Raw genomic sequence first — 25,026 nt, 5'->3', positions numbered from 1 at the left:
GGCAGGGCGGGCACCCGAGAAGGGCGCGGGCGGGGGCGGCTCCTTCCGCCGCGGCGCGCTCGGCTGGCCCGGCGAGGCTGAGGCGGCTCCTCTCTGCCAGGCGCGGGGACGGCCGGGCCGGGGCGCCGTGGGGGGAGCGGAGCGGGGTGCGGGCCGGGCCGGGGGCGCCGTGAGGAGACGCGGGCCGGGCCCGCTGCCGTTGCCGGGAAGCGGGGAGCCAGCCGCCGCGGGGCTGCGGGAGGCGCCTCCGCCGGGGAGGCGGAACTGGGCCGCGGAGAAGGAAAGGCTCGGGCCGGCGGCTCCGGTGCGGCTCTGGCACCCCTCCGGAGCGGTGGAAGGAGCTCGTAGTTTGGCAGCCTGCTATTTCAAAGCACTGCTAAACTCGTGTCACCAAAACCCGTGCTCAGCCTTGGCATCTTCGTTACGTTTATATCCCCGATCCCTCGACCGGCACTGGTGGCCCAGCAGGCCGAGGGTTTCTCTGGGATTTGGGGGATTACAGAGTATTTGAACATTGAGGTTCGCTTGTTTAGACTTTGAAAGCAATTATCTGAGAAGATAAAATGAGGCGCTCTCTAAAGAGACAGATTAGCTAGAAAATACACTTGGATAATCACCATTTTCTGTCTGCCTTGGGTTATTTTGGGCGTTATGCAAAAGGGTTTTGGGTCTGTTCATGGATGATGCAGTTTTGCATCACCGAAACAGGCTTGTGTCTGTATACTTTGGTTGTATAGATCTCCACTAAAAAAAAAAAATGCTGATAACTGTAAAATCTATTTTCTATCAATACAAAAAAAGGAAGAATTTATCCTGCAATCTTTGCTTAACTGGAGATGACACTCAGTAATAAGGCTACCAACACATCCACTGCAGCATAGTAATACCTGCAGAAAAGGTTGTCTTTCCTTTTGGAATTACTGGAGTCTGCAGACAGGTCAGCTCAGCACGCGTTTCCTAATCCCGTTATTATTTAGCCCCCCAGCTGGCCGAAAACTTGTTGCAGGGTATGACAGGTAAAAGCGGGCGTGCTGCTCTCCGTTTGAACTGATACAGTGATGAAGGGAAGGTCGGGACTGGTCGTCCCTTCCTTGCGTTCTTAGTAAGAATTCATTACTTCTGGCTACGACTGGGAATATAATCTGTAGTTATTTCTGTGGAAAACCTCTAACAAATTTAGCACATGAAAAAGTTACATGTTAGTAATAAAATAACTAAAACTCGCAGAAATACTGAAAGTACTCAGTATGTTACTGCTGCAACTGAAGTTGCTTTAATGTAGTTGCTTTTATTAAAAAGAAATGAGCGAGGTTTGATTAAGTCTAAATGCCATTTAACAACCAGCACAAGATAGAATTCTATAGAAAAAATAATGCACTTTTTTAGCACCCGCTTTATTTGTGTAAATTATTCAATGTAAAAAATTGCAGCATATTAATGATATCAAGAGCATATCCAAATGCTGCAAGGAAGGGGACACACTTGAAAAATACAACTTTGCTAATCTCTTCTTTTTTTTTTTTTTATTTTCTTTGCCCACATAGGGCATTTAAAACACCAACACAGACTTTATCCCGATGTGAAAGCTCCCATTCATTTCAGTTAGAAATTAATTGGAACCTGTGACCAATATTTTATTACATGTTGAAACCAAGTAGATAATAATTTCTAACTCAGGTTTTATAAAAGGTTGCAATTTGATACATCTAGCCTACAGTGAAGTGGATTAAGCAGGTTATAAACAGCAGCATTCAGGAAGGGCAGGACAGTGGACCTGGGAAGCCTTTGGGAATATGCAAAATACCCTCTTCATCTACTGGCTCATGTCAGGTGGTGACATTATTTCTGGTGGGACCACTGTCCTTACATTTTTGTTAACCTGAAATAACCCTCATGTTTCTTACATTTGATTATACAGAGCTGCTAAGAATTCTGGAAGGATCTGGTGATTTTCACCTCCCTTAAGTAAAAATTGAGTGTTCAGCCCTTCTGGTGGGGGCCTAGCACCTTGCAGGACCCTTGCAGTGAGGGGGAGGCAATTCCTTGCTACCAGTCCCTCCTGCACAAGGTAGGATACAGTCTAGCCTAGTATTTGTTAATCCATAATAGTCTGCCTAAGTGCTGTATAGCAAAAACTTAGTGTGTTTTTCTATGGATAAACCATCCCTGTCGATGCAAATATTTGCTGTTGCAAACTGTTACTGCACATACAACTGTGGGAGCGTTGCCTGGTTTGCTGCTGATTAGATTTGTACGGTGAGTGACAGCCTTGGACAAAATCCAAATCATACATTAATATTAATATTTATTAATATTAATTAAATGATGTAAGTTAATGCAGAATAAACAGTAATCAGCAGCTAACTCAAGAACTGTAGTCAGCTGTCCACTCTAGCCACAGGATTCTTTGTTAGAAGATGCCTGATAGATAATTCATATTACATGTTGTTTAGAGAAAGGGAACAAAATCATCGCCAAGTTATGCTTACGTTAAGGAAAAAAATACAGAAAAGTTATGGGCTCGAAAGTGCTAGAAAAAAATTTAAGCAAGGCTCTTGCTCTTAATACTTTTTATAACAGAAAAGGAGAGGCTGTCACTGGAACAGATCTGAAGAAAAATCTTCTGAATGCTACTTTGAAATAAGCAGAACCATGTAGCAGCGTGGTATTTTTTATGAAACCGTAGCTAAAGGATGTTGATACCTATATAACCTGTACATTGGGTGTGTTCACTTATTAATTGAACGTACTTTGTATTCTGCGCCCCATTTATTACATTCTATGTCATATTTGCTGTGACTGCCGGGGAAGGGTTACGATAAAGTCAGAGGCAATGAAGATGGGTGCTCATCTAACAGGTGCTCCACTCCCTTTGTTCTTTGTATACACATATTCAAATCACATAAGGCAGGGGACAGGATAGGGCCTGTTAACTCATTGCTGATTTCCCTAGCAAATAAACCAGCAGCTGCAGGTCCAAGCTCTGGCTTTGCGCTGAGAAAAAGGTGGGATTTGTGTGGGACAGGATGCTTTCATGGAGCCCGTTAGCCAACTTCTTTTGGGACTTACAGTGCAAAATATATTTTCTGCTTGTAGGTAAGAAACAGTACGAATTATATTTGATTGTCACTGTGGAAATGTGGGTTGCTATTATACTCCTAAATTTAAAGATATTTCTGTTGTATTGTCAGATGATTTTATTTCAAGAAAGTAGTCTAAAAGCTTTTAATCAGATAGTGTCACCTTGTTTATGAGTGGACCTATAAACTTTTAGCAACTGACAAAAATTAGTGCTATACATAATCTGTATATAAAATATGGGCATTGATTACATATATATTGTCACGGTTTATTAATTAATATATACGTTATGCATTCTTTTTAACAAGTAAGGCTGGACAGGTTCTGAAACAAAGTTTATACAGAAGCTGTTACACATGTCTTTAAAAATGCATTATGTTGAGACACTGCTGATGCATTATTTTTCAGTTCATTATGATGCCTTACAGATAATAGGGAAAATTTATATGTAATATTTAAAGGTACTTGGTATTAAAACTAAATTAAGCTTTCAATCAGCTGAAGAATGTCTTCCCATTAATAGCACATTTGTTTGGTATCTGGGTGCAGTTTTTGTAAGTATACATTTGTTATCCATGCACTTGATAAAAAATAAATGTTCTATGCACTTTGACAGGAATATCCTGCGATCAAATGTTAGATAAACTTATATTTCTACAAACTCTTGTAGTTCACTTCTTCTATATTTAATTGTTTTTGTAAATATCAACAGAGGGAATACACAATACTACAAATGTAGTACATCCTCTACTCATTCATATGTAGGGACAATTTTTCTTTTTCTTTGTGAATTTCATATACAGTCACCTAGTCTCCTTTATTTTGAGCTAAATACTTTGTCAAGAGTTTTGGCTTTATAACAGTTGCAGTTTTCTATGAAGATTATTGGATTTCTTCTTTAAAAATGAAAACCCTCATTGATAAAAAACAGTGAATGTGCACTTTATCTACATTACAACTTTTTTGGACATTTTTTATCAAAATCCTACAAGAGATATTGGTATGCAAGCAGAGTGCTTTAGAGTACACGTTTGTTCACCAGGAAGTCTCATCGTATACCCTTACTCAGATATACACGTTTCCTAGTACGGGAAATGTGCAGCCTGTACTCTATATAATGGCAAGAATCAGGTGCGTTGGGGACATGACGCAAAGCCCGCCAAAGACATTGATCTCAGAAGCTAAAATTAGGTCCAATAACAAAGCTTATTGGAACTTGTTCTTGGGCAAAAATCCCAAACTGGGGAAGAGTATGCCCAAGTCTCTGCTGATATAAATGAGGGTATAGGAATTGCAGATTCCCTGGTCCATTATATCTGGGGCTTTTTTCATAAATGAACATATTTGCAAGAAGTGTAAAAACTATTATCACTGATCTAGTGACATTTTACACCAGGTTCGGGGTTTTTGGAGAGCCAAAGAGCTAAATGAACACTCTGGTGAAAAACAGTTGAGAATCCAAACTCACTTTGACAAGAAGATGTGCATGTTAAATTCAGAGAATGATAAAACCTTGCTAAGCAGGTTTCAGTTTATGCCATAAACTCAAAAGTTATGTCATAGTTTTTTATTTAAACTAAAGCTGCAGCCCTTGTTTTATGTCAACAATGATTCTGTTGTGCTTGCTAATACTGATGATAGCAAAGTGAGGTGGAAGCAAAGCACAGATCACTGAGCTCCAAATGGAGGTCATTTTGGTACAACCCTTACGGTCATTATACAAAAACTAGTTTTCCAAATTCCATTGTCTTGGAAAAATCTGTATTATATTTAGAAAGCTATAGAGAGAGGCTTAAATTATATGGAGTTTGTGCCCGATGAGAATGAAGTACGAGTTTGGCACATCAGCTTGATTTCACTGTTAACATTAATTCACGGATTAGTCATAACAGTCTTCAGTTTTAATTAAAAATAAAAATTAGTATAATAGAACAGAATCATAGAACCATTTATGTTGGAAAAGACCTTTAAGATCATTGAGTCCAATCATAAAGGTAACACTGCCAAGTTCACCCCTAAACCATGTCCCTAAGCACCACAGCTAGACGTCTTTTAAATACCTCCAGGGGTGGTGACTCAACCACTTCCCTGGGCAGCCTGTTCCAATGCTGGACAACCCTTTTGGTGAAGAAATAACCCTTCCGGTGAAGAAGATAACCCTTTCGGTGAAGAATAGCCCTTTCAGTGAAGAATATTCCAGACTGCAAAAGATTTGATCTCTGTTCAAGCCAGAAGTCTCCCAGCATTGCTCCTGTAAAACCCTTGCCTTCAGCAGAGCACCATTCTCTAACGACTTCTCCGAGCCCCAGCCTGCCTTGCCCCTCAGCCTGCCGGCCACGGGGGAGCTCCTGCCCGCTGATGGCACTGCGTGAAACCGCCCCAGCAGACCCGGAGGGAGCAGCAAAAACTGCAGTCGCCCAAAGTCACTCCTGAACGAACTCCAGGGGAAAACAGGGTTTCTGCCCTTACCCACCTCTGGTCTTTGCTAAAAGGATTTCCTTGACTGCAGATGAAAATGTCTTTCCAACCTGTTACATGGAGCCACTTTTCCCCATGAATCAAGTAGAACAAAGTTAATTTACAGTTTCTATTCCCACATTTTTTAACTGAGAAGAAATTGAGTTTTCCAGCTGCAATTCTCTTTATCTTACTGTATTATGGTGGTACCTTCTACACTGGTGGTCCCAGTTATCCTCGTGCTCACTAGACCTGCTTGGTTTTTGCTAATTTTCTGCAGAAGCAAACAGATCTGTGAGAAATATTATTTGTTCTACATATTTTATGATTACACTGCAGCTGTTAATGGCTTCTTATCCTACAGCACAATCGCTTATTGACAGCTAAATAAACTCAAAAATTGAGCAATGTCATGCCTAAAGAATGAGGAAGGATATGGACAGATCTTTTAATTGATCATTTACAGATCTCCCAGTGTTTGAAAGATGTTTTTTTACTTCATTCAAGGAGATTTAAAAGTTGAAATGTATTCGATGGGTTGTATGACATATATTTCCAACATTAAATATTTTGTGAAGGATTTTACTGAGGAATTACTCTCTTCTCTTTTTCAAATAGACAACAGCAGTTTAAGTCTGATTTGTATTGTAACGTTTGCAGGGAGGCAATTTGCCTCTCAGAAATGTTACAACAACCAACAAAACTAATCTCCCACTAACAAGAGTCGATAAGTCCCTAAGAGTTGTGCAGCGTTAGAAAACACTGCAAGAACAACAGGCCACAAATAGTATTAAAAAGGGCTAGGGGAGGAAGCTTCAATTTGATATGCTTCAGCCATTTCAGGTTTTTGATCTAGAAAAAGTTAAGCATGTAAACATCCCTGTCCTGTGTATCCTCCACTTAAGCCTCTCCGTATTTTTTCTACACTCTTCCTCCTTTTTTGTGCCCTCCTCCTCCCGCTGACCCTCAACTGTCCTTTCCACATCAGTGTCCATGCAACCTGAAGTCTTCTGCTCACTTCCTCTTTAGCCCCTGAGAAGGTGGCTTTGCCAGTCTTTCTGCCAAAGGATTTCACTGTCTTTACACATACCACCCCTATGTCTTCTGCCACATTCTTCTTTGGTTTCCCTGCCATACCCTCAGAAACGCTGCGAGCTGTCTTCTCTAGTTGAGTATAGCATTGCTCAGCTTTATGAAAAATGAAGCCAGCCACAAAGTTACTTTTTTTGGGTAAACTTTGTAGCTGGCTTTGTGTTGGCTATAAAACTCACTAGTTCCTGAATGGACAGAGTATGACCAGAGATTTCTTAGCAATAGGGTTTTTTCCTGAAATACGGTTAGTATCTCACAGATGGTTTTGTGGGCACCTTCAGCAGCAGGGACAACATTGCTGGCTACCCACGAGCCAGTCCCTTCCCGCACCATCTCTGCCCTGCTACTTTTTGTGCCCTTCCAGAGTACCTCTAATGTTAATTACTGGCATTACATATTGCCATGCTGCATTTGTGTCCCTACCCGGATCCCCAGTGACAGTTTTCTTTGCGATTAGCTCAAGCAGCAAACAGCTGTGCAGTGAAATTTGAAGATTCTAACCCAAAAGACATACACAGATACCATATTATGCTACTGAATTTATATTTTTATCTTTTCCTGCTATATAACCGAGGAAATTAGACACAAATGAACCTTTAACAATTTCTATTTGTCATAAAGACAAATGCTATGAAGGTAAGAAATTTAAGAAACAACGTTATCTCTGCATTATATTAATCTTTAATAGCACAGTCACATATTTTTCACACATGGCTCCCTCTGCCCTCCTTTCCAGCTAGAGGGTATATGTACTTCAGCTGAGGAGTTACTTTTTTGTTACAGGGATTGGGAAGCGTGTCAAGAATCCTAGAATACCAGGTTGGAAGGGACCTCAAGGATCACTTGGTCCAACCAAAGATGTGCAGTAGCAGGAAAAGAATAGATGGTGCATGCTGAAAGCATTGCATGTTGCCCTGGGCAGTGCGTTCTTGTTCAATTTCCAGTGTGCTCTTATGCAGTGGTAGATGGATTACTTAAATCACAGTTTTTACATGTTCTTACTAATAAGAGGTTGTTTTTTTCCTAGGGTTTTGACTTAGCACTTACAGTGTGCTTTTCAGCACTATTGAGCATTGAGATTGCTCAAAGCTGAGCAATCAAACCTGCAACTGAAGTCAATAGGAGTTGTGTCTTGAACATACTAAAATCTGTTTATATGTATTTTGAAAAATCCAGTCCTTAATATTTCAAATTGATCATCCAGAATGAGTGGGTATTTTTGCTGTTAATTTTCTCTGGGCTTAAATTCCTCATCTGTAAAGTCATATCAATTATAATGGTGGTGTGAAATCAATTCATTAATGTCAACGCTTTACACCATTGCTGTACTCGTGAGTGCTGTGGAAAAGTTCACGTGGAAATAGATCACTCAGTCCTAAGAGTAAAGTTTTAATAATGTTCTATAAATCTGTCTCAGGCCGACACAATGAAAAACGATTCAAAAATAATATATGGGAAAGCCGATGATTAACTGAGGAGTGGCCTTTTAGCACCCTAACAGAGGCAGGGTTCTTGGAGAACAGGTTTAATCATGTGGCTGAAAATTTTGCTTTTGTGTATATCAAGAGCAAATCTTAATTCTGCTCTTTCCTAAAACTGGAATATTTGACTTCTGTAGGCTTAGTAATGTTTCTTGAATTTAGTCTTACGTATACAGAGCAGTCAGCAATAATAACTATATATAAATTTAATCAGACAAATTCATGGAAGTGCTGCTTGTTAGATTTTCAGTCAGTTTCTCAGTATAACTGGCAAAGTAACACTAAGAAATTTCTCCCTAGCTAAACCAACCCAGAAAAAAAATCCTAAAAATTGAGTTTGCAATCCAAGACTGTTAGACAGTATAAGACCTAGAAACTGGGAATATTTTAAAGGGAAAATATTTTAAACATTAAGGTAAATGCACATTTTCTCATTTTTGTCAAACTTTCAACAATAAAAGATCCTCTGCCCAGAAATTGCAAATATCCTTCCTTTGGCTTTTCATATATTTTAAAGCTGGAACTCTGTAGCTAGATCCAACTTCACCGAGGTCAATGAGTGTTTGCCCCTTTCTTACTTGACATCTGAGTTATCACCATACAAAAAAGTGTAAGCTTTAACCTTGAGAGCTTCTTCTCTGTGAGAGTTTCTCATTTGAGTTTTCCAGGCTTTCCATTTGTGCTTTGGGTTTGTTTATTAGTTTGTTCTTTCATTTTTATGCAGGTATTTGTTCTGCCTTAAAGTTGACAGTACCGTCTCATACCATCCATGGTATTGAGGGGCAACCACTCCATCTCACCGTTGACTACAATTTCAATGCTACAGCTTCTGAAATCCAGATAATTTGGCTTTTTGAGAGGCCTCAAAGTAATCCAAAATACTTGCTTGGCTCTGTAAATCAAACAGTAGTTCCAGACTTGGAATACCAGCACAAGTTTACCCTCATACCACCGAATGCATCTTTGATGATCAATCCATTGCATATCAGTGACGAGGGCAATTATATCGTAAAAGTCAATGTCCGTGGAAATGGGACGATTGCTGCCAGTCAAAAGATTCAAGTAGCTGTTGATGGTAAGTTAGTAAAATATAGTATCTTCATTTGGAAAAAAAAATTGCAATAGTTTTAAAGTACTGGTTCTTAGTATCCAGTTACAATAATGTATAATTTAATCCAACCATACATGAATAAATACTAACAACTAAGTTATGTTATTTTCTACTGCTGCTGGAGGGAATGCTGCAATATGTCATTTTAAACAAAATTAATATATTGACTAATGTTTCAGGATCATAAGTAAAAACTTGAAGGAGTATAGAAACCAATAATTAATATTAAATTAGACAAACTTCTAAGAAATAATGTTTCATAAGGCTCTACTGTGCTATCAATCATGAGGGTGCATTAACGTTCAAATAGTCTTTTTCCCTGAACAACTCTTCCCCGAGGAAATCTGCAACCATTTGCCAGCTCAGTATTTTATTCTGCCTGCAAGCTAGAGGACTGTGGCAAGGTGTCCCTAAAAAAGGAAAGACCACAATGGGATCTGAGGGGGCAAAACTCGATCCCACCTGTAGATCTTTTTCCAGTGTTTTATTCCACTGTCTCCAGTTTTTTTATTGGAAGATTTATTTGTTGTTCACATTCCCTACGCTGAACAGCCAGTCAGCCAGAGAAGAGCTGACTGCCCCTTCGTTCTCTCTTTTCTTCGATGAGCTCTCTACTTGGGCCTACCATGTCTTTTATCTTCTGTCACTGTCAAAGAGGAGTCATTGACTTTTGCTGGTGACCTTGTGTCTGTAAAAGAAGCCCAGATCTGAATTCCTAAAATACTGAAGTTCCCTCTTGGTTCTTTACTCCTTGTAGCGGGGATAGAAAAAAAAGGGGGAATAGAAAATCATGATCTAAAAGAATGACAAGAGGCTACTGTAATTTATGGATTATATGGAGCGAGCTGTAACTATTGGGCTTGGAATAATGAAACGAATGACAGAGTAGCATGCTAAGGTTGTAGCTGCCATTTAACTCCCATACCCATCCCAGTTTGCAGTCATCCTCACGACTGGATTGACAGCGTATTTCAGTGGTGGCCAGTGTCAGCAAAGCTGCAGGCAGCCGTACCGAGGAAGTCGCACACCGTGGGCAATGTCACGCTTTGCACTCTTTTTGTTTCTGTGGGATTGCTTATGAGGCAGGAGCGGGAGGCCACGGTATACCTGACTGCAGCCTTTGTCGTATTACCGGTAATATAAAGAGTCTCGTTTTATTTAAGTACTAGAACAATTCTTACAGTCACCAGCTGAGAATATGGACTTCTCTTTTCAACTTTTAACCACATTTAATAAATAAAATTTGAAATCCGAGTACTTTCCAGAGAGGATGATGACTGCTATTTGTATCATCTTGACAATGAAGACTGTAATATACTGGCTCGTCACTTTTATAACTCTTCATATCTCTTTATTTTACAGTTCCTGTCACAAAGCCAATTGTACATACTGAACCATCTTCAGGGGTAGTGGAGTATGTAGGGAATATTACATTGAAATGCACTGTGGAAAAAGGTACAAGGGTAGTTTACCGGTGGATGAAAAATGGGAAGCCTCTCCCTGCTGGCCCTAATTACACCTTTTCATCAAACAATGCAACACTTCTAATTGTTCCTGTTGTAAAAGAAGACATTGGGAATTACAGCTGTCTGGTATCTAACCCTGTCAGTGCAATGGAAAGTGAGATAATTGCACCAACCATATATTGTGAGTATATGAAATATTCATAATTACCTTTGTAGAAATGATCTGGCTGGAAAGAGTGCCTCTAACTAGGAAACAGGCAGAAAACAGTTGAGTCAACATTATATGTGAGCTTTATTCAACATGAGCTTGTTTGTAACAGCTCTCAAAACAGTATAATAAAAAGTTAGTCAGTGTTATGTAGTTGTGAAGGCGAGTCTAAACTACAGAATTCAAATAGCAACTTCAAGAATTCCACAGTACAGACATCTTCAGATCTGGAGGAGATGTGACTCAAAGGAAAAAAACAATCAGATGGGTATATGTGAAAATATTGTTAAAAATTGAGACAGCAAACAGTATCAAAAGGCTAAGTACAAGAAGTACCAGGCTGAAGGAGTGGTATTAGTGGTTTTCCTCAAGATAATTTTGAGTCCAGTCCTGTTTAATACTTCCATTAATGACATCAGCATAAAGATTGGGAGTATCTCAATTTAAATTCACCTGTGACATTAAACTGGGAGTACTGAATGACTTTGACAGAGTAATAGAACTGGTATGAAATTTGCTAGTAAAAAAATAAATGGGCATGCACTTTTAGAGAATAAAAAACATGAACTTCTGCTGATAAGATGGAGAATGACTGAGAAATAACTGAGGCAGTGAGCCTGGGTGATTGAGCTATCACAGGGTGTCTGTGAACTGGCAGTGTGATTCAGGCATGAGAAAGACATATGTAATTCTAGGGTGTATTGGCAAAGTATTTCCAACAAGGAAATAAGGGGAATACTAATGGCACACAGAAGGTGAGACCACATGTAGAATACTGTGTGCAGTTCCTGCACATCCCAGAGCAATGATCTCGAACCAGAAAGAAAGAGAACAGAAAGGAATGGAGAAGAGACCCAGAGAACTCAGTCTGGCTTAGCGAAATCAGAGCTAAAAGGAGTGTTTGCTTTCCACATCAAGTGAGAAACATGAGGGAGCAAGAAGAGTTGCATAAAGACCAATGCTGGCAGAAGAATAAACCATAAACTAGCCATATATTTTGACTGGAAATGAAGTGATCTGAGAAACTAACTGTGAATGCAGATTGAGTTCAAGAATGAAATGTGTTGGAGGAAACAAAAGATTGGCTTAATCAGCATTCAACAATTATACTTTAAATCTTAGAAAGGGCACTCTCATTTTATTCCTTATCCCTCCTGTAATCTCAGCTTCCAGTGCCTCCAAGATTTGCAAGCAGCGCATGCTGTGTATGTGACCTTGCCAGGCTCTAAGCCGCACGTCCTCAGGGGTCGAACTGTCCTTCTCAGAGGAGAGCTGATATCAGACAGGTCAGGACCTACCTTGCCACCAGCCCCGTTCAGATATAACCAGTTTACCCAATGGCACAGTGTGGATGGCACAGTGCAAGGACTGGAACTGGATTTCTGTCCAGCCAAGGGCTGGTGCTCTCTCTTGGTTTTGCTGGGCTCTGTAATCTGGCAGCTGGTAGACAGCCCGTGCCCTAGACTTGTTATGATTGCACTACCAGCATATTCAGAACCTACACCTCTTACTATGTCATATTTTCCTCCTCCTCCTTTCTTCCCTGATTATCCATTCTTACTTATTTTTAATTGTAACTTGGAAGAATTGGATAAGGGGATGTCTTGCATCTAAAGTGTGTGTGTGGGTCTCTACACTGCACCAGGAGAAGAGAGAAAGACTGCCTGAATTAGTGAAGACTAGCAAGGACATTGTTAGACGAGAGCTGATCCCTTAGGTGCAGCTTATAAAATTGACAGCAATGCAGACGTGAAGATGAAGGAGCTGCTGCAAAGAGTCCTAAACAGGGCAGATGTGAATTGAGCTTCCATTCACATTAGACAGAGGAATCATGATAAAATGCTCTACAAGGAAATAACCAGCATTGATGGATTTTTAACTTATTACCATAATAAAAAAAAAATCATATTCTTTCCTCAAGGTAGCACATTTTTAAATGCCTGCTTTTGTACAGTCATCAACCTCAGCTCACTCAAGTGCTTAAAGCGCTAAGAATGAGAGCTGCATGTGTATGAATGTGCTGCCTCTACTGCTCTTCTCACTCGAATGAGCTATGAATGGACCTTCTTCACCTCTCTCTTCAAAGAATACCTACACAAAACTTGGGGATGCTGTATCCAGCACAACCTGACAGCCTTCTTACAATGCAATGAAATCAGGTCAGGCTAGAAAAATATCTGCCACTCTTGCTACCTTTCGGACTGCTCTGTTTGTTGGTGGCACAGCCCCTTCAGCATTCGCATTTCTGAGCTGTTGCACACAGGACTGGCTCCAGAGCACTCATCGCACTGGCGGGTGGCTGGGACACTTGCACTGACAAGGCGTGTGCCCTTCAGTCTCAGTTCTGCAACTGCTTCCTCCCTTCTCCCTCACTCAACTACATGTATTTTCCAGCAAATTTGAAAAATCTTTCCAAGTTCTAAACTGAAAACCTATTTTTGACCCATTGTTTAGCAGAACTTTAAAATCTCAAAGTTACTTCAGTGCCCACGTTTCTGGAACTTTTGCATTTTGAGTGATTGTGATAGAGATCTGTGATAGAGATCTGCTCAAAAGATCTGTATATATCAAAAACTTTGAGATTCAGTTTTTCTCCACATGTGGAAATATTGTAATAAGTATTTGCATTTTCAGAATGTACTTTTTATTTCGTCAGAACTGACAGTTTGCTTTGTGCGTAATTTAAAATCTGAAAAAAATATTAAGAGAAAACAATGCGATGCTGAAAGACTGCAATACTTGCGCTACTATCCATATCCAAGTTAGCGATGGGAGTTGGGGTCTTGCTTCCTGAGCTATACGAAGTCACCTCATTCGGTCCAACCTCTGCCTGCAGCGGTACTTTGTCTCCCAGCTCCCAGTTGTCAATAACGATCCAGAACAGGCCCCGGGATCTCTATGTGCCATATGTCATGGCTGCGGGGGAGTTACTGGAGGTGATAAAAAAAAGGTCACTCACAGTAAATACCTGCCATCTGCTTGGAAACTGTAACAGTCTCGTGGTCATAGGAGCAATTGGAAATATTCCCACAGAGCAGTAAATTGTTACTCAGAACAGATGATTTATTATTTTACAAGTCATTTAGTTAACTGGCTTGACTGAGACAAGAGGCAGATTTCTGTTGAGAACAATACTGGAAAGGAGAAGGAGAGCTGAGGGGTCCATGAAGGCTGTCACTGTGTTTGTTTACTGAGAATCAAAAGTGTTCTGTTCTTCATTTCTCATTAATATTATTCTGCTTCTCCATTAGCTATGATGATAATGCACCCCAGAACATGGCTCTTGTAGTAGCGTGACCCAGAAACAAATTATTTCAAGACGGGAAGAAGCTGCTGTCATGGAGGCTGCAGCAGAAACTGCTGTACTGTGCTGACGGAGCTGAATTTAACAGACTAAGTGGGATTTCCTTCCTTGGGACTTCCCAAAGCTAGAATATATTTGGTCCTAGAGAGGAAATGGTTAATTACCTGCTTTTCAGGATCATCCTTGAAGCTGTGTATATCCCTCAGCTACCCGGTGTTTAGGGATCTCAGTGATGTACACGGTGCCCAGGAGAGGCAAAAGACTGATCCAGGCGAAGCAGAAGGATTACCCGATGCTTGTGTTGGCTTCATCAAGGAATGCCACTTCTCAGACCGTGCCAAGATTTGACTATTCCTTAAGAAAACCTTTCTTTGTTTTTTTCAAACATACTTCCCCAGCCAGTGTGCGTCAGTGTTTTTATAACGGTTTCTTTTCGATTTGCAGCTTTCATACAAAAGTGTGGTAATGTTGTTAGTGTTACCTGTCTATGCTGCACCGTTACGATACTGATAAAAAAGCAGAACTCAATTCTGATTCTTTTGCAGACTGTGGCAAATCTCCCAGTAGAGTGAGGGGGCACAGAGACCAGTCAGCTATTCTTGCCATTAATCTCTGTTTACATATATCGAAGGTTATCTTATCAGTGAAAATAAAAGCTAATTCTTCTAAGAAAGAAGAATTGGATAGGAGGAACCACTGAATTGCTCTGAAAAGTAATAAAGTGTGTTCCTGCCTATAAATAGTGCGGGAGAGGTTTACTTTCATTTATGAAAAAGTCAAAGTTCAGTACATCCCTCTCCTTTCCCATCTGAAAAAAGGGAAGTAAATACCTATACCGGCTGAGCCCCCATGGGAGGCTGGTGTTCTGGCCTGTCCACAGAAGCACGCAGCCCCAGTGAGGTCAGCCAAGCCAAAGTAGTGTGGATAGGTCTCCCGTTCCCAAAAATGCTTATTACAGGGTCAGCCGGCTCTTGGATACAGTAAAGCAAATGACTCAGGAACTGCAGAGCCTGTGAAGAAGCAGCCCAGCATCTAGAGTTTAAAAAATGCCTTGATTCTTCAGAGTGGCCCCTGCCATGTAGGTGGGAGCAGCGCTAATTCATGCTGAAGTGAATCTGTATTGCATTTCCCAAGTAAATATTATGCATGATGTTAGGCCTTCCTTAAAATGAGACTGCAAAAAGCTTACCGCTAAGAAATAAGTAGCGAAAATAAAAAATTTGGCAAGTTTATGTTGTGAAATATGGACATCTGGTTAAAAGTGGACTAAACTGAAGTCATGGTGTGATAGTCTACATTCTCTTGTCTAAGCCTTCACAGAGAAAAAAACCCAGAGGCTCACACCAAATGGCCTGTTTTGTGCTGCGTGCTGTTTGCCTATGTGTTCTTGAAGAATAAATCAGTCTCATAAAAAAAGACAGGCAATAAATAGAAGTGTGCATGTTAGAGGAAGGTCTAATGTCAGTCTGAATTTCCTGATGAGAAATAGTCAAATGTGCCAGTGTGCCACTTCATGCAGCAGGGAATTTCACATTCAAACCCAGCTGCATTATCTTAATGCTTCCAGACAACCATAGGAAGGTGGAAATATTACTTGCTTGCACTGTCTACAATGGGCATAATATTGACTTATCTGCCTTTTTGCTATGCCATTCTGTGTGGGGCACTTGTCAGCAGCTTTACTGAACTTCAGGGATCCTACCAAAAAGATGTCTCCTGCTCATTCTGCACATCTTCTTCTTTTGGCTTCTGTCAATATTAGGCCCGTGCATTTTTGATTATGCATGTAAGCCCTTAGGGAATTAGCAAGATTAAAATGATTCGTTCTTTTGACTAGAAAAAGTAATTTAATAAGGCACATTTTTATTATTATATTCTCTACCTTAATTTCTATACTTAGATCCCTAGAACAGATTTTAACATGTAAAGATACAAAACCCCCATGATCTGAAATCATCTATTAAAAATAGCATGGGAGATATTTTTCTAATATTTAAACATATTGTGTCCCTTCCCATTTTCCTATGGAGATTACCCTAAAAATACTTAGCTGCTCAATTTTCTGAGTAATGAACACATGACTATTGGACAATATATGGCTCTTCTAATTATATTCAGAAACACAGCTTGCTTTCAGCACAAGGGCTTACTCTTGAAAGAAATATCAATGTTGAAATAGCAGAAGCCTACTAAAGCGGGGGGAAGGTTAAAGTTTATTTTAGCAGTCATTTATGGCAAACTTTTTCTGAAGTTATCTAAGGCACACCCCACTCTATATTATACCTGTAGGATAGTTCCTCAAATAATTATTATACTGCAAAGTATTACAGTGAATATTTAGATATTTCAAGGCTAATTTGTTCATTTTTAAATGTGCAGAGAAATTATTTATGCCAATAAGTTTGGCATTTAAGTAGAAAGGGTCAAATATGCCCCTGAAGAAGACCTGCTCCTTTATTTCACACCTTTTCCAACTGTTTTCATTCTTTTTATCGTACTGAACAATGTACAGACCTGTGCTTTTTCCCTAAACAGTGATTAGATCAGTATTAAGTGGGTGTAGTCTGAGATAAATCTAGTACAGATCAAGTTATTGCACCGAAAGCCTTTTAAGTGAAATGACTGAATCCAGTGCCAGCCATTCTAAAGGCTAGTCTAACTTAAAAATTCTAAGTTGAGAGATATGCTTCTATTTAAAGTTTAATTATATACTTTGATTTTAATTTTTCCACCGTGTTTTCTTTTTTTTCAATGCAGATGGACCTTATGGACTTAGAGTTAAATCAGATAAAGGTCTGAATATAGGGGCAGTGTTTACAGTTGACATGGGGGAAGTTATACTGTTCGACTGCTCAGCAGATTCAAATCCACCAAATACTTATTCGTGGATTCAAAGGGCTGACAATACCACTCATGTAATCAAATATGGACCCCATCTGGAAGTTGTATCTGATAAAGTGGCCCAGAAGACAATAGATTACATGTGCCGTGCTTTCAACAATGTGACTGGAAAACGAGATGAAACTCACTTCACAGTCGTCGTTACTTCTGTAGGTAAGAACATTAATTCATTGCTGTAACCGTAACATCTGAGCAGAGTGTCAACCCCAGAAAAAGGAAATAATTCTTAGAGAGAGAATATCTATCAAAAGTGAGGTCTTGCTAACGAAGTAGTAAAGGGGCTTTGGGCCGTTCAGTGGGATCCAGGTTTTACTCACAGTGTGACACGGCTTGGGACAAGACCCACTAAGATGCTGAAGTTTTGTGGGAGTTTAACACTGAAATATATTTGGTCCTTTGGAACTTTATCTCTTGAGTAGAAAAACTTCCTTGGTAGGCAAACCTCATCACAACCAAGTAACATGGCAGAATTATATGTCTCTTACTCTGTTTCTTACTGTTTGCCTTTAAAAATGATAAAGATGAATGGAGAGAATTATGCGGAAATCTGCTGAATGCCAATGTGGGCCTTTGTCCCAAGGGCAGATTTTGTCCAAGGCTCACTGTCCCACAGCTTTCAGGAGCTGTGAGCCCTGGGGCTACCAGGTGACCAGTACATGGGATAGTTTCAAGCATACATCGCTGACTAAAATAACCAGGCACGGACACCCAGCAGTGAAGGTCTTCAATATTTTTCCAGTGTGGTTAGGTATTATAAGAACCTTAGTTTAGTGTATGATAATAATGCAAGCTGCAATGATGAATGGTTTTATTAAAATCGGTTCATAAAAATTATTTCACTGTCATATTTATGAATCTATGGATTGACCGCTAGATTCTGCTGAACGCACACCTTTATTTCTCATACATTATAACCTCAGTTCCTGTACCAGATTGCGTTAAACGGCAACAAAGCAGTTTTTCAGAAAACCTCCAGAAGCATACAGCGAAGAACAAGATATTGAGGAAGTCTGTTATCTCTTATTAATACAGATCGATACAAGTATTTTCAGATAAGGAATGTATGCTATTAATGTTCAACAGGATAGAATAGATTGCCTTTTAGAAAATTTAACAAAGCAATTTCGCTTGTGCAGAACAAAGAGCTCAGCCATTTGTTAGTCAGATAAACAAGGAGAACAGATGTCCATCGTTCAGGCTGACTTACGGATTCGTCACAAATCCATGGCTTTCAGTATGCTGGAATGAAAACAGGTTGCAATTTTACAGTGAGAATACTGCACTTTAAAACTAAACATTGTGGTTACTGGCGAAAGAAAATGCAACCAGAGCTATGTGTCAGTAGAAATCAACATGACATTTCTCCAGGAAGTTCATGTAAGCTATGATATATATATGAATATTCATCAATAAGCGTTAAGAAATTCAGCTGAAATTTCCTTTCAAAGGCCAAAAAGAAGGGAAAACTCCACAGCTTCATGTTTAGTTGCACTTAAAAACACACATTTCCTAATTACAAATATTTTGCCTAAATAGTTTTTTAAAACATTTTGTCCTGTGTATTTACAAATTAAAAAATATCAGTTTCCCCCTCTATAGCCATTTTCTTCTTGATGAGTATTTATTCAGATAGCACTAAATCCAGGTGTCGAGCCTACATTTGGCAGGGCAGCACTGATGGACTCTAAGGGGTGTGAATTCACACACGAGGCTAAACCTAGAGATCCCGCTCAGGCTAAATTCTGGTTGGAACCGATTAAACACACTAAGCAAAGACTATGAAAATCATTCCATATCCCTTCTCCCTGTCCCCGTAATCCTAGCTACAGAGCCTGTGCCTCTCAAAATACTGGAAACCCCATTTTCAGCAGCAACAGGAACTTCGATGTTTCAGAAGACCTTACGCAACTTCCCCACCTAAGGGACTGAAACTCACCTATAAACTCAGCTATAAACAGCTGCCTAATTAATGCTAAAAACCATCAAGAAAACAGTTATATCAATAAGTTACAATTATATCAATCATTGCACTAAGCTGTTACCCAGTTTTAGCCAAGACAAGTTAGATTTTAAAATAAGAGAATGTATCTCATTATGTACACAAGTCATTGCTCAGTTCTCAAGTTGAGTCAACTTGAGTGTGTTAAATGCACATAAAGAGCACATCTTTGTTTTCTGTACTGGTATGCCTGTGGAGATAAGATTTATTGAGTCATTTATTTGAAATTATTCATTTTAAAGAACATTTTTAAGGACGCAGCTGATTCTCCAGCATTTGGGGTTTTTTTTCTGAGGAAAGCAGTACATTGAAGGAGTATGAAAGAAATTTGGTGAAATTGCAGTGGTTTATTTTCCCCATATCTTCGAGATTCGTTTGGTTTGAAATCCACATACTTAATCTTTGTGATAACTGCTGCACATACAGCCAGCACAATGCCAGTGAACTACATGGTGGTGTAAGTAAATGTAAGTGACACTGTCTGCACAGGAGTTCATGGAGGTACTGGAAACACATTCAGCTAAATAATACACATTTGAATTGTACCCATAAAGGTGGCACTGACAAATATGCAGCATTAATTTACCTGTATGGATTGTGACACGGCCTTTAATTACATGAATTCTGCACGATTCAGAGCAAAAGGAGGAAATTAAGGGTGCACAAGCAGCTATGTCTGACATTTCCTAACTTTCACATTCCAGTCTTTGCAAATGTTTTCAACATGGTTTTGTGTATGTAATTATATACCTATTGTATTTGTGTTTTATCAGTAAATCCTGCTGGAAAACTGCTGCTAATGCATATCTCAGCAAAAGATAAACAACCAGACTGTCAGTGATCTGAAAATCTTTAGAAAAAATGCAATAGTTCAGTTATCCCCTCCTACTCTACAGCTCCTACAGCGAGGAGGACTCCCCTCCCATCTAGCACAAACCGCTCACCTAATTGTCACCTAATTTCTTGGTAGTTCAGTGTCTCTATGCCTAAAATTAGAATGTTCATCTACTTTTTGTGATGCTGTTATTTGTGGATTACGTTTACTGACCTTCATTTAGCTCTAGGTACCAGTCTGTTCTGGACTCATTTCTGGTATGCGTATCATTACTTTGCCAGTTCAGGAGATTTGTGGGGAAAAAAAATTACCCATTCACAAGAACCCAAATTTTGTATCTATTTTGTATCTCTATGCAGGTTTACTAGCTTCACATGAATTTCAAAAGATACATTTTTTTCCGTGTCATAATAGCACATTATACAGAACAAGAGACTAAATAGAGTACTCATCTTCTTTGTCACAGGATTGGAAAAGCTGGCCCAGAAAGGAAAATCCTTGTCATCTCTTGCAGTAATAACGGGAGTTTCATTATTTTTGATCCTAGCTATGGCCTTTTTATTCATCTGGAAAAGATATCAGCCACATAAAGGTATGTAAAAGTTAAGCACTTTCCAGCTCTTCTTTTGGAGCATCAGAGCAAAAAGAATGATTTTTCTTTCTTTCTTCTTTTCAGTGATACAACAGAAGCTGCAGAGCAGGTACAAAAATAAATGATTCTTAGGTCTTGAAGTCCTTTCCATCAAGAGAATTGCATTTTATCATATTAATTTTCTTTCCTTGGCTTATGACATCAAACTGAAAAACATGTTTATGTTTCCTAGGCCAGAGGCTGATTACAGGAAGGCACAGACATTTTCAGGTAATGCTAATGAAAGAAATGTGAGCATAAGGTCAAAATCCATTCCTGCAAAAACTTACCATCTCCACATACAGAAAGAAAGAAGGAAAGGAAGGGAAGTGTGTTTTTAACTTGGGTTGCACACTGACCTCTGTGTTAGCTTACTTAAGATAAAACCAAAATGACAACAGGTCAGCGTGGGTTTAGCTCACGCCTGGCGGTCACAGCAGTATGTACCTGTTGGCTTGAATTGCAGCTGTTAATTCCAGTTAGAATCACCTGTGTTCTGCTGTTCTCACCAATATGAAATAAATTAGTGTTATTACGGGATAGCAGTGAGAGGTGATACGCCGTGGGAGGATCGCACTTCTAAATGTTCATGGCACCAATCAGTACCAAAATCGTGAGATGTTAATATGACATTACAGTATATATATTTTAGCCTCTACCACATTCTGTACTACCTTTCTCTGTGTCATCAGGACCCAGTGTGTTTTTGTCACTGCCTCTTTTTCCTCCACAATCTTTCCCACATTATCCCGGGCAGGAGAGGCTGGAGACTGGCCATGCTTTGGAAGGGTAGCACTTTTGTTCCCATCCCTTTCTACCAAAGCATCAGAGCAGTCTATAAGCTGCTACATGCGAGACGATAGAGAAGTATATGAAGCTTAGGAAGGTAAGAAATTCACCTGAGCACAGAGGGTCCTTCACCCCAGCAAGCAGTATCAGAGGAGAGAGTCTCAGCACTGTCTTTAGTGCTGCAGCCTCTGCTGTGCAGTGCCGCCCAAGAGACAACCAAGAGTCTCGGATCTCCTGGACAGTGGGAGGGTAGAGAAAGAGACTCCCACCCTAACTACAAGTTGTATCTGAAGTCCCAGATACAATCTGTCAACTGGTTTAATAATGTGGCACCTATTAGTGTCATGCTCCCTTTTGTTATTCGCAGCATTTATAAAAGATTCAGGTGGTACTGCCTCACTACAGTGTAGACAGGCTGAGTGTAGGGACTGGGTCTCTTTTCTGTGGGAAATGAAAGTAAATTGGTCTGTTTAGCCTTCCAGCAAAGATAGTCCCAATGGCTCTACCAAAACTGTTACTGAGGTTAGCAAGAGGCTCCTCACTTGGTCCGAGGTGTTGGAGATAGCCGAGCACTGTGCACACCAGCTGTGCAGCTGCCCTGCCTCGCTCCACGCCAGCTTAACAACCAATAATCAAATGTTTTAAAAATTAGGCCAAATTACTTTGCCCATCGTTGTGCAAGCTGTCTTTTCCAGATTCATACTACATCTCCATACCTTTTTTCACATATGTTTGTTTGTTCTAACTTTAGGACATGAAAGTGCTTTGGATGATTTTGGGATATATGAATTTGTCGCTATTCCTGATCTTGCCAGTGGTTCTAGGGTATGTGATTTTACATCATAAACTGACGGTTTCTTTTCTGTTTCTTAAGGTGTACTAAATATCTGTACTAGAATCCTTCTGTCAGTTTGCTCCTGTTGCTTTTTACAGATGTCTGTATGACACCATATTCATTGCTGTTGTTTACCCAGTACTTATTCTTTCTTTACTATAATAGCTCAGTACTTGTATTAACATGGTGCAGTAAGGAACTAACCAAGCTCTAAAGGGAACAATGTCAGTTCAGTTACCCTATATTAAAAGAATATGAGTAGTGTTGGGTAGATGGGTAGCACTGAACCCCTCGTGTCACACATGCAAATTAATTCTTGTGATGCCATTGTCTCCCTTGGCCCTAATATTGCTGCTCACGCAACGTACAACTTCGGCAGTGCAGAAAAGCCTCAGGGAGGTATTTAAAGTTTTCATTGTAAAAATACGCAAACTAAATCTCAGCTATATTTCAGAAGAATTATTCTGTTAGCTTCATGTATTGTGGGGGAGGCCTTAAGCACAGGAACTTTGCTAGCAGAAAAAATTCTACTCCTTATGCTACTTCTCTGCATTGTGGCTTTGCTGAAATTACTGTATAGCAGTTGGAGATCATTCTGATGTGGTGTAAAAGGACAAAGAAAAAATGAGAAATAGGGCCACAAAATTTAGGGACAACAGACTGAAACTGGGAGGAAGTAGACGAAGCACTTTCCCTTTGCTAGGGAAAATTTCTGCCAGTGCAGTCTTGTACCCTTGGAGAGCATCAATATGGTCAGGTAAGGGAGAGCTCTTAAAACATGATCACACAGGGTCACATCAACAGTCACACCTATTTTGTTATTATGATTAGTTCTCATAATACATAATGTATTAGCAAAACCCAGTCATAGATAGTCAAACCCATTTCTCTGCTGGGGTTAGATGATTGAAACAGACATTTCTACAGGCTCGAGCGCTACCATAAAGGTTAGTGGAGAGGACAGACTTTTACAGCAGCAGAGATAAAAGGCTTTTAGACAACAGAGGAGCCAAACTGTATCTGTGAAAGTTTGTGACCGTAGGAGGCTTATTAAGTACGGAGATCAGGCCCTAAATCATCACAGCCTCAGGCACACTACGATATCGCTTAGGCTGATCATATCCCAAAGTCACATTCTTGCAGAATCGGGGCCTTAGTAGGTCAGGAGGGAGAGAGAGGTGACAAGGACAACAGAATGGATGTACAAGCAATGAAATCTATTCTAATTTCCAGTAAAATTTCAAGAAACAGGAGAAACTCCACTGATTTATGTTCAGTTACTCAGGTTTATGGCATTGCAGATAAAGTCAGCATTTGATCCACTGATTCATTGTAGTTAGTTAGCAGAAAAAGGGAAAAATAAGAAAGTGGATATAATGAAGAACTGGAGGTTGGGTAGAGGCAGAAAGACTGAGAATTCCTTATGGATGGGGAGTCTAGGTGTTGTGTTGACATAAGAGCAGATTTGTATACTTAACATATTGAACAATTTCATTATTACTTCATTAATGGAAATTCCTTGCAGTTCCCTCTCTTTGACATGCTGGTGGGAGTTTTATGCTGAACCCTTTCCCTGAATATTTTCTTCTTTTTTACTATCTATTCTCCTGCTTCTCTCTTTATTAAATGTTCCTTCCTTGACTTGTGGTACACTAATATAAAACACTTGCTATATTAAATGCAGGAGCTGCATCCTAAATCTTCTAAGATCCTAATTTAATTTAAAACTATTGCTTGCCTTACAGTAAATGTGATGAAAACTTAGATGAAATGTAAACTAATAGAGAGGAACTGTTAAATCCACACACAAACCATTGATGGGGAAAAGTTAAAAAAATGAGAAGTTACATTATCAGTTTAATTTCTGTTGAATCTTTTCCCATTTGTACTTACAGTAGGAATACTCTTTGCTACTTTTAGGTTTCAAGTCAATCTGTTCCTGGCTCTGGCTTTGTCCCAGGCCAGGATATGCTTAGTACGGTTTATGAAGTTATTCAGCATGTTCCTGAGCAGCTGCAACAAGACCATCAACAGTAAGTTAAAGCCTGTGTGCACTCGTGTGGTAGCTCAAAGACAAATGCTTTTGCATCCAGAACAATTTACATTTTGGTAGTTGGTGTTTGATTCCAGCGAGAGGGGTAAGGAAGGAACACAGGTGTAAGCTACCTCAGTTCCTCCATCATTCTCTATCCAATCCCTCACTTTTCCTCAAGACTCCAGTCTGCTGTTTCATCATGCCAGTTTTGTCTAAGTGTGAAAAACAAAAGGTAAGATCTTCAAACACAATTTCAAATGAAAATTCCCAAATGTTTTAAGGGGGCAGCCATGGTTTCACGGCAATGAGACACCAGGAGTTCCCACTGAGCAGGTTAAATCTTCAATCAAAGCAGTTTAATCAGCAGCACGGCTTCCAGACCTGCCAACCGCGCGCCAAGTAGAGTTGGGGGGGGGGGGGGTTTGCAGTGTTGAAACTGGTCAGCTGATCAATAACCAGCGGTTGTTAAAATGGTCACTGAAATATTAACAGACAATGCTTAGTTACCTGAGTAAGCAATGTCTTAATTTGTATCTTAACTAATGATTTGGTGCAAAAGAATTCTTGTTCTGCACTACCTGGGCTGGGAACTCCACAGAAACACTTTTGCTGAGTTAAATTCCAGAGAGACCACAGCATGTTGTGCTTATGCAGTTAGTGTCTGGTAGTCCTGGTTTTGTTCAAATCACCTACTTTGAGGCACTTCTTGGCATAAGAAGAGTGAATACACTATAAAGTTTCTGTATTTGCAGTATAGCTGCCATAAATCTGTTGTGAATATCGACAGTCTTTCTTACAAAT

The 25,026-nt window shown here is 39.8% G+C and overlaps 1 protein-coding gene across 1 annotated transcript; it reads left to right on the top strand.

Annotated features, from left to right (window-relative positions):
* The first annotated feature begins 301 nt into the window (after nt 1–301).
* On the top strand, nt 302–24,227 carry HEPACAM2 (HEPACAM family member 2). The gene is made up of 9 exons (XM_075492828.1): nt 302–3,096; nt 8,836–9,186; nt 10,585–10,869; nt 16,958–17,254; nt 20,402–20,527; nt 20,612–20,636; nt 20,760–20,797; nt 22,107–22,180; nt 24,111–24,227. The coding sequence occupies exons 1-9, from the start codon at nt 3,027–3,029 to the stop codon at nt 24,225–24,227; spliced, it is 1,383 nt and encodes a 460-aa protein (XP_075348943.1). The 5' UTR covers nt 302–3,026.
* Nucleotides 24,228–25,026: the final 799 nt, after the last annotated feature.

This window comes from Mycteria americana, chromosome 2 (assembly GCF_035582795.1).
Source record: "Mycteria americana isolate JAX WOST 10 ecotype Jacksonville Zoo and Gardens chromosome 2, USCA_MyAme_1.0, whole genome shotgun sequence".
Lineage (NCBI taxonomy): Eukaryota > Metazoa > Chordata > Aves > Ciconiiformes > Ciconiidae > Mycteria > Mycteria americana.
The sequence above is the reverse complement of the archived record's forward strand: the minus strand, read 5'-3'. Positions and strand labels throughout refer to the sequence as shown.